The following is a 10,652-nucleotide window of genomic DNA, read 5'->3' as shown; positions in this document are numbered from 1 at the left end:
AGAGGTAGAGAGAGGTAGAGAGGAGGTAGAGGCTGAAGCACGGTGTTTGTATGGGGACGTGTGACTCAGAGACTGACGGCTCCTTTCCACTGGAAGGCCATACTAAAGCCAGAATACACCCTTAGCCACTGGGCCTGCCCCATGCCCAAAAACAGAGATGCTGTCTTGCCCCTTGTTTAACCACATGCACATACACAGACACATACACATGAATGGAGTAGCTTTCATTTCCATGGTGAAGAGATACATATACACACACACACACACGCACGCTGAAAACGTCTTTTTCCTTTGCATCAGAACTTGATTGGACCTGTGATTCCATTAACTCCACCCCGAGGAAATAAATATAAAACCAGAATCAACTTGGTTCTGAGTGTCAGACCTTTAGTCCGTCAAGATGTCTTGTGGGAATTATTCTGTCTTTCACTGGGAATATAATGCACAAAATTTGTGGACTTTTACCTCCCGGCTGTCAATGGACGAGCTTACTGACAAGTTATATTTCTGCTATGGATAACACCAGTAACCCGCTATGAGGTGATTAATGATTTCTATGTACTTTGGACTTGTTTGGTACTTTCGATTTTGTGTGTTTGTGTGTGCTGAGGTCACCTCTGTTCCCGCCTGAAGGAGAGAGGATTTTCCTTTTCTGCTTTGTAAAATTGAAACTGAAATTTCTCTTCCATTTATTTACTCTCACAGCCGTTTTCAACCAGAAAAGTGGGCTAAGAATTTATTCTTTTTAGCAGCAGGGTGGAGGAGGGTGAGATCCGCACATTCACACACTTTCACCCACCTGGGAGCTGTTCAGTATCATCAGTGTCACCGCGTTTTATTGACAGACCACTTGCACCAGTTGCTGAGGTCAGTCTGTCTGCGAGAGCTCTGAGTGAAATGAAAGGAGAAAGGAAAAGATAGGGCCAGTGCAGGGAGAGATAACGCTCAGCAGCTGCACTGTGTCCACACTCACACACACACACACACAGTCTGTCCACCCTGACTCCTCCTCACCGCCCCACCCTCCCTTCTCTTTTGCTCCCGCCCCTTCTCTTCCTCTTCAGTAGGTACATGTGCAGTGAGCGACAGCTAGGAAAGCAGTTCAGGGCACGAGCCAAAGGCACACACACCCACTAGCAGAGAGCAAGACTGCATTATTCAACGGATCCTCTTCTCTACGCAGTCGAGAGGTTCTCAAACAACTGAGGTAAGCTTCACAGAGTTTCCTCAGATTCTTGTGTCCCTGTGAGACATTTTATGTTGGTTACACTGCCATAAACAGCCATTGTTGTGTAAATAATGTGGTCATAGTATGGTGCTTTAACTAGTTCAGCAGTTCAAAGTTATTTTCAATTTCATTTATTCAGGGAGTGGTGTGGAATAACTTTTCGTAACTTTTAAAAAGTTGTAGCTCATTTTACTGCCTGCTGCTGTTGAAGAGTGGAACATCAGACAGCACCTGTTAATGCTCGGCACATTTTGGGAGCTTAAATGGATGCTTCATTTATTCAAAGTTAGTCCAGAGAGTACTTGTGTGAGTAAATGGGTCTGCTCCTGTGGGCGTGTGCACGTATCATGTACATGCGTGTGTGCTCCATCCCACCCACATGGGCGTGCATGTCCTTGGGTGCACTTTTGGTAATGGGCGGTGAGAGGATGGATGGCAAAGTTTGGTGCATCCGCCCACTGCTGAACCAAATTTGGAGTATGCTTTCCCGCCATTCACTGGGAAAGGGTGGTTGGGTTGTGAGTGGAGCAGCTGCTGAGGAATATAATAGTTCTTAAGTCACACCTGTTTGGCCGTAGTTGATAAAAACATACTGATACATTTATTAATATTGCTGAAGGTCTCTATAACTTTGACCATAATTAGATTTTTTTTTAAGCATTGCCAATTTAAGATTTTCAAATCTACCCTAAAATATAATATTAGAAAATTTACAATGTTGGATTGTATCTTTAGTGACAGAAGCCTGTAATGCGGTGACCTTTAATTCAATTCACTGTTAGCACACATCCAAACAGGCGCAAAGTGGATGTATGTCCTTATCAGGGCATCCTGCAGCATTTGTTTATACTATGACTCAACACTTTGGTATTATGTTGGTGCAAGTGGCCGATGCTGATCTCGGTAAACTAGTGGAAGCAATTACAAGCATTTCTTGTGGTTTGCCTCCATTTTACCAAAAACTCTGGAGAGCAGAGAAGGAGGGATGTGTTTTTATTTATTTTGGTGTCCCTGGCTGCGGCTGCATATTTTAAGAATAATTATAACAGTGTTTAATTGCCTTGTGTGTGCGAGCCGAAGGTCGGGTTGGTGTTTGTGGGAAATTTGTTTGCTCAGGAGCGAACTGCATAAAGTAGCTTAACTACTCCTACAACAAGGTGTGTGTTATCACAGTGTGTTACGATCTGCAGTGAAAATATCAGCATGAATAAGGGATGTTATCAGGAGCACTACAAGCAGGAAAAGGGCAGGAAAACTGTGCTTCCTTTTTATAAAATAATAGGGGGTTTGTATCCTAAAAATCTGAAGTCCTAAAAAAAAAAAAAAAAAAAGAACCAAGAAAAACAGAAATCACATTCCTGTGAACAAGCTCTGCCTTTGCAAATTACTTTCACACATTCATACAATGCAAATACAGTAGATGATGGTTATTAATTAACTTTTATAGATGTGCTTACTGACTGTGGAAAAAGGATCCTGGGATACATTATGATGCAGAACTGTGAGCAGACCCAGCACTGAAGGCAGGCTGCCCAAACAAGTATCCTGGTTATGCAAGACTGGAACATTTCTTCAGTATAAACTGCATTAAAGTTTAATGTGTGATTCAGCCTGTGATTTGGTGCACTGTGTTTCTAGGGAAGGGAGCACAGATACTGTGGTTTTCATTAACTCTTCTTCCCTTGCCCTCCTCCCCCACAGCCAGTGACTCACCCCCTCTGCACCTCTTGCTGAGCCATTATTACCATGGAAACCCCGATCCAGAGACGTACCAGCCGCGGTGGCACCGCTGGCGTCTCCCCGGCCCGCATCACCAGGCTGCAGGAGAAGGAGGACCTGTGCAACCTCAATGATCGACTGGCTGTCTACATCGACAAAGTGCGCTCGCTGGAGATGGAGAACGCCGGCCTGCGGCTGCGCATCACTGAGTCTGAGTCCTCAGTCACCCGCGATGTGTCGGGCATGAAGTCGGCCTATGAGGCAGAGCTGGCCGACGCCCGCAAGACCCTGGACCAGGTGGCCAAGGAGCGAGCACGCCTGCAGCTGGAGCTGAGCAAGATCAAGGAGGAGCACAAGGAGCTTAAAACCAGGTAGGAGGAGCATGTTGGAGGGTGGAGCTTGAAAGGGAGTGGTTTTGTTATAGTAGTGATGTCACAGAGTGGGTGTGGCTACACATACAGTACATGTTATCATAGTTATAGTATATGATAATATATTATACACATACAGTACATACAACATTCAGTTACTGTTTTGTTATTTTTCACTCACAATGCAAGAGAATAAAACAGGCTTTCATTAAAACAACCAGGAGCCATTAATACATCTTTCAAGTTGTGCTGCAGTATTGATGACATAACATTTATTTGCTGTTGTCTGGTTCCTTTGTGGTGGGAATTCCCTGTTTTTTGGCAAGTGATCCCACAGTAACTTGGGAATACTCCTGTGCTTCTTAGTCTGATGCAGATGCATGGGAATTAGGGGCTTTTCAGATTATAGGCAAATCATGCCTGTGGCATAGTACAAAATGATGATTCAGATAAATCATTCTTTTGGAGTTAAGCCACAAAGGTGAGATAAGAATATTTAGTCATTTATCAGTTATGATGACAATATTATGGCATCGCGGTACATTAGGTCCCTGTACTTGCTGTGGTACATCAGCCGGTGCAGGTTTGCTCTTGCGTTTGTGTTCTTTTTAACTGACATCGTAAAATGTTAACATTACATAGCACTGGTTAAGGCGGCGTCACAGTCAAAACAACTGAACATGTGGATCTGAATGCTGTAATTTTACCTTTTGTGCTGTGATGCCTCCAGTTAACACCTGCTGTTATTCAGCACAACTGAGGTGGTGCAACACCCTCATTTCCTACGAGGAATGTAGTGTGGAGCCATACCCGACATTAACACTGGAGATGACATTCCTGGTGGTTAAGTTTGTATGACTCGTCAGTTAGCAACAACAGTTTTGTCACTTTAACCCCAGGGGAGGTGGAAATTACACACCTTCAGTCACGGGCTCCACCTTTAACATACACAGTCTGCTCTGTTGAGGTAGAATTATTGCCCTAATGACAGAAAGTCTTTCATTACTACTACTACTAGTTTGACACAACTCAGATGCTTAAAGCTGTATGAGATATTGACACTATGGACAAAGGCTTAGAATTCACATCTGTAGTCTGTTGCACTTTTGATGGAGTTAGATAATAATAATCATTTTAATCATCATAATCATAACAAACTAAATAATGAAATACAGTGCTCTACAATAATAACAGAACACATTTAAAACACAATGAGAATAACTTGAACTAAAAGCCATAAAAAAATAACACATTATAAAACACAGAGAGCAAAACTAACTAAAATGTTTATAAGACATAAATGAAATCACCCATAAGCAATTAAAAAAAAAGTGATTTAAAAGACGAGACAGACAGCCCTGGTCTCCTCAAGCAGATCATTTCAAAGTCTAGGAGCCCTGACTGCAAAAGCTCCATAACTTTTGTGTATCAATCTGGAACTTGGAACAACCAAGAATGACACATGTAAGGATCTCAGGGAGCGAAAAGAGACATAGGGCAATAAAAGATCTGATGAATAGCTTGGGGTGAAGCCTCTCAGGGCTTTGTAAATAATCAATAACTTGAGATCAATTCTGAAAGCAACAAGTAGCCAGTGTGAGGAAGCCAAGATCGCTGAAATATATGATAATTTTTCCTCGCCCGACTCAAAATCCTGGCAGCACGAATGATTAAACACGCTCTGCCTGTCGTGAGCAGATCATGGGTTGAAAAACATAAAGTTGTACCAAAAATGTAAAACTCTTATCTATTCATTATGAGCAAGAGAAACACTGTATGTGTTTCACATAACCACATATGTGTTAGATGTGTTAAATATTAACTTTATTGGTGCAATTGACTACTACAAGATATGACAAAGAGAAAGTCATATAAAAGTCATCAGACCTGAGTGAGGGTAGAGGGTAAATGAATGATAATAAATGATTTACTTTAGGCATTGTACGTTGTAAGTTAACAGCAGATAATTCTGTGTAATTCAGTTATTTCTACTATCTTTTTTTAGGATGTTTACTGAATGTATGAAGCAGTTTCACCTGCAGGTTGACAGAGTTTGATGACTGTGATATCCTCGGATGTGATTTCAGCTATGCAGAACAGTCTCCTGCTGTAGGGCCCAGCCAGTGGTGGCTGCCCGAGGAATGTGTCAACGTCTTGGCAAAGTGCCCCCTCGGTTTAGAAGTCTGAGAAAATTAAACTACTAGAGGAGAGAAATATAGAGATAGCAACATTCAACACAAGCTTTTTTAACAAGCTGAATTTTAAGAAGAAGGCATTTTGTCGGTGTTGACAGCAATGTGTGTGTACAGTAGGAACACACATGGCAGGGAGTGCTTTGCCCGAGTTGACACTATTGTGTTCTCTTCACTAAGTTGACTTTACTATTGAATGCGAACTTTGAAGCATATCCAAGTGAATGAATGCAAAACTCAGTGGGCGTGGCTCAGAGTTGCATTTGGAAAGATTGATTTAAAGAAAACATTCAGCAGGAAATGTGCTTTTAATGCGACTCATTTGTACCCTGCAGATGTGCATTTGGGTGCTGACCTTCACTGTGGTGTCAGTTGCAACGCTGTTCACCCAGCCCATCAATCTATGGTTTGTAAATTTGCTCTTACTGGAGGTGGATGTTGACTTAGTGGTGAGCTCTGGGGAAAAAACAAAAAGCCTGTGTGTAGGCTGTTAGTGCTGAGAGAACAGTATTATTACATTTTGTATTCACCTCCAAAACGTCCCCCATGTCATTGTGCTTCTTTTTAATTGTCCAGCTACCAGGCAAGAAAAGTAGCTCCCTCTGCAATATTGTTTTCCAAAGGAAGCAGATCCTTTTGATGCGTGTGTGTGGTGGAAAAGAATCACTCAATCCGGCCCGGGCCGGCTTTATCTGCTATACTTTAGCCCGAGTGTTTGATGTTTGGTTGCCATGGCGCTCTGGCTCTGGAAATCTTGGCTCGGCTGTGTGACGGGGTGGTGACTCAGAGGTTTTTCATGGCCTTTGGAATGGGCTGACTGTAGACTCACTGGAACGGGAAGTCACGTTTATTAATACACACCGTCAACTGCTTTGACCAGCCACTGTGCCGAGCTTCAGGTGGCGACAGCAGCAGACGGTGGCACAACAAACACTGGACAACTACGTCTCACAACATGTTGACTTCTTGTTAATGTCCTTGGTTAGTCCTCTCAAATTTGACAGAATGCACGGCAGCAGGTGGAGCCGTCACTGCATTTCAGTTGACTGGACACACCTGTTTAGCCCAAAGGCATGACACTGTGTCTCTTCTCACACACACACACACACACACACCAACACACACACACACACACACATACACATACATCTTTGTATGCATAACTGCAACAAACACATGCTCCCCCCCCCGGCGGCAGAACCCCAAGCTGTTGCGCCAGAATGCCAACCCTTCTCCCAACAGCACTATTTGACTTGTAAATAATTCAAAACTGTAGACAGAACCAGGTGTAGGTGGAATGTAGTGCTGTAAAATAAAGTCTAAACCTAAAGCTTGGAGCCTAGGAAAACAAGTTAAGAAACAGAAACGGGTCAGAAAACATGAGATACAAGTCCGTGAGCTACAGCGGGAGCTACAGAACAGTGTTCGCAGGTTTGTGAAGGTCTCCTTTAGTCATCTTTTCCTTTAATACTGAAATAGTGCGGCTGTCTGGTGTCTCGTGCCCAGTCTAACCTCCAGCCGTGCTGCTGGCTGTGAAACATGAGCCTGTGTGGGAGAACTGGCTCCTCAGTGTCACCGGCAGGACTCGCTCTCTAACTCCTTCCTTAATGCTCCACCCAGACAGATGAGTGAAGAGGTTTATCTCCGCTCTGTAGATATGTTACAGTTTGCTCTATCCATGTTTTTTTTTTTTTTTGCTAAAAGACAAAGCACTCAATGTGAACTAGCAGAGGCCTAATTAGTTGTATAAATTGATCGAAACAGAAAATTAATCGGGCCAACTATTTTGATTATCATCTAATTATAATTAAATAGATTTTATTACCCGAAAATGAAATGAAATGAAAATGAAAATAAACTCTCAAAATGTAAATTGCTGTTTTTTGTAGTGTTCTGGGGTATTAAGCTAAATATTTTAGACAAAACAGGCCATTTGAATATGTTAATCTGGGTTTAAGGAAATAGTGATGGTAATAATGATGATTTTTGCTATTTTGTCACATAATGGAGATAATAATAGAGAAATGAATTGATAATTGAAAATAATCATTGGTCGCAGCTCCAGTTAACTATATTAATTTAGTTTTATCTGTGGCATGCGTGTTTGTATACCTGCTGTCTAAAATCAAAAACCAACGTGCCTTTTTTAAACTGTACTAAACTTTGAACTCCTTAAAATGTTCGTCTGATAAGGATGAGACTCAACTGTAGAGGTTGAAAAGTAAACAGCCATTCCCTTTTCCGGATCCAACTTACTTTGTTTGGATAAAAGCACGGATTTACCTGGGCTGAGTTCGCCCCGCCTGTCGGCACGGTGTGGTTTAGGGTGTGACAGCAGGTAGACGAAGCTCAGAGATTTTTTTGCAGTCAGTCTGTTTGTTTTTGTTAAAAAAATGGATTAGATAAAAGTGCTGCAGTAGACGAAACGTGGCAGAACATGTCCAGCACAGATGGAAACTCAACATAATACAAAGATCTAGTGCTATATTGTACATGTTTTTATACTTTGTTCATAGGCTGATCTGCAGCATTGATGCCAACTTGTGGCTTTCACAGCACAACTATCAGAGAGCAGGAAGTGCACTTATCATACAACACATTCCTGTTTCCTTGTTTTGGAATACTTTCAGTATTCAAGTATGACCCATTTTGCTGTATGGGAGTGATATCACTTATTTGTTTGTGTTGCCTATAATCACCCACAATTCTCTTTGATTTAGTTTTTGTTTAGCCATGAACTAAGAAGAATTTCCTTATAATAGCCCATTTAGATGTAAAGCTGTATTCTGACCTTTACTTGTTACTATCTGGGGACTTCATTTGCCTCGTGCAACATGTCATATCTTTGTCATTTCAGAACTACCCAGTGGGCAATGATATTTATGGTCCCGGGGAAACAGACTGCACATACTAAGCAACGCATACAATGTGATAAACATAACATCTTTGTATTGTCTTGACAACCTGTATTCTGTGAGTACAAAGGGGAAGTAAAAGGGGGAGCACATGACGGAGTGTTTTTGGAGTTGTACGTCATAAGAAGTGGCTTAATATTAGTCACAGCCTTGAATTTCCCTTGGGATAAATAAAGTATCTATCTATCTATTTATGGTTTCAGTGAGTAAAGTTTCTATGTTTAACTCGAGGGAATCTTTCAATGCATTACACATTTAAAGATTAGGTGTCACATACATCCGTGCTATTTTTGGGCTGTGTAATGTTTAACAGGAGGACTCATTCAAGCTGCACTTGTCAAGTTTGTTGAGATAGAATGAATGTGTTCAAAGTCTCTTCCTAAAATGGACAAGAGCAAGCCTGCACTCAACTTCTGCTCAGGCAGTGAAGCTTTTCAAATGCCTTTTTTCTTTCCTGTTTTTTTTAGTGTGAAAGTGAAACTTTCTTTCAGTGGTCTGATGGAGAGTGCATCATTATACCATCCTTTATTAGTGACTGGAAAAGTACCTCTGACTATGTACTTGATCATCTCAGACGCACTCTGTCAAGGGACTTTCATTATACTGAATAAGAAATCAGTTGTAAATAGACATTCGGGAAACTCCAGTAAACCAAAGTCATATAAACTCAATCATTCTTATATTAATAAAAATACCTAATTCATTGGTAGTTCCAACTCAATTAATTGCTTGATGTCTAAAAAATTAGGCAGTAGTAAAAAAAAATGCACTCATTACAATTTCATAAAACCCAAAGTGACCTCTTCAAATTGCCTGTTTCGTCCAACCAACTGTCCAAAACCCAAAGAGTCAATTTAATATCATAAAATACAAAAAAGAGCAGCAAATCTTCCCATTTTAGAACTTTTAACCTGTGAATATGTGAAATTTTTCATAAAACATTTTCTGTTGAAAGATTAATCAACTTATTGTTTTCAGCTGTACAAGAAGTGAGTAAAAAATATCATGAGTGTTATAGGTTCAGAATAAAATCCAATCTAGTCCAAACTATGGCCTATTATACTGTACAAATCTTCAAAGTGAAATTGATTATACAGACTTATGTAACAGAGGAACAAAGTCTGTAACTGTAACTGCCATGGTGGTATATCATTGTTTAAATGTTGAAAGTACACAACTTGACAGCTTTTTTATGTTTTAACACTCACTCAGCTTAAAGTCTGACCACTTAACTCATAATTGACTGTTTCACCGTATCCCTCGGCTTCAATAATCATTGCACCTTTTCACAGCAGATGTTTTGACTTGTCATATCAGGAAAAGCACCGGTAGAACTAATTTAATTAAAAATGGCTTCACTCCATGTAAGTATCCCAGTAAGTCTGCAGATGAGCCAGCACGCACACTATAAGGAGCCTGGAGCTGCCTTCATTAATGTTGTTAATTACACTTGTGTTTTTCCTGTAATGACATCAATCAGAATATCTACTTTGAGAAATGGCTGTTTCTTTCTCAAATGTCTCATTGTCATTGGCACCCTCTCAGGTTTGAATTTGGCAAAAAAAAAAATTACAAAATTAAACAAACTCTCAAATTAGTTCTCCAGAACATTAGCATTTTGTGAATTTCTTTTCAAGCTCCGCATCATGAGTCCCGCTTCCTGAAGCCAGAAACGGGGGAAACAAACTACCATCCACCACCAGCGGCAGATTTCATCGCGCCGCTGTACATCTTTTGTCATGCCGTTTGATCACATTCTTCTGGCTGCCTCAGGGGGGAAACCCTGTGTTCCCCTACGATGATCTCAGCTTGTATTATGTGACAGCAGACAATTGTCTGTCACATTGAGTCACGCCAGGGCAGATAAGTGCTCAGAGAAGAGGCCATGATTTTGGGTGTCATCCAGCAGCGATGTAAATTGGCTCACTCTTTCTAAGAGTCACAACATTGAAGACACTCTTCACTGAATAACTTGTTCAAAAGGGCTTTGCCTATAAGAGGGATAATAATAATTTGCATTGCTTTGTGACATTACACAGCAACAGTAAATCTGCTCCTGTTCAACCACATATACTGAAAGCTAGAGAATGATTGTATGAAAACTAAAGGAGTAATGCACGTTTGTTTTCCATAATGTCACGAATAAGAAAGCGAAAATTCATGTTAATACGAACAGATTATGGCTGCAAATAATGATTATTCTCATTATCAGTTAATCTGCTGATTA

The 10,652-nt window shown here is 40.9% G+C and overlaps 1 protein-coding gene across 1 annotated transcript in view; it reads left to right on the top strand.

The window, feature by feature from the left end:
- The first annotated feature begins 1,064 nt into the window (after positions 1–1,064).
- LOC118335477 (lamin-A-like) overlaps positions 1,065–10,652 on the top strand; it is a 30,346-nt gene continuing 20,758 nt past the window's right edge. The window contains exons 1-2 of the mRNA XM_035671774.1: positions 1,065–1,207; positions 2,930–3,318. Coding sequence (XP_035527667.1) covers positions 2,975–3,318 — 344 coding nt within the window. The 5' untranslated portion in view covers positions 1,065–1,207; positions 2,930–2,974. The remainder of the gene's footprint in view (positions 1,208–2,929; positions 3,319–10,652) is intronic.

This window comes from Morone saxatilis, unplaced genomic scaffold (genome assembly GCF_004916995.1).
Source record: "Morone saxatilis isolate NCDOM2014 unplaced genomic scaffold, NCSU_SB_2.0 Contig24, whole genome shotgun sequence".
Classification (NCBI taxonomy): domain Eukaryota; kingdom Metazoa; phylum Chordata; class Actinopteri; family Moronidae; genus Morone; species Morone saxatilis.
Note: the sequence above shows the minus strand (reverse complement) of the source record. Positions and strands in the feature narration are given on the sequence as shown.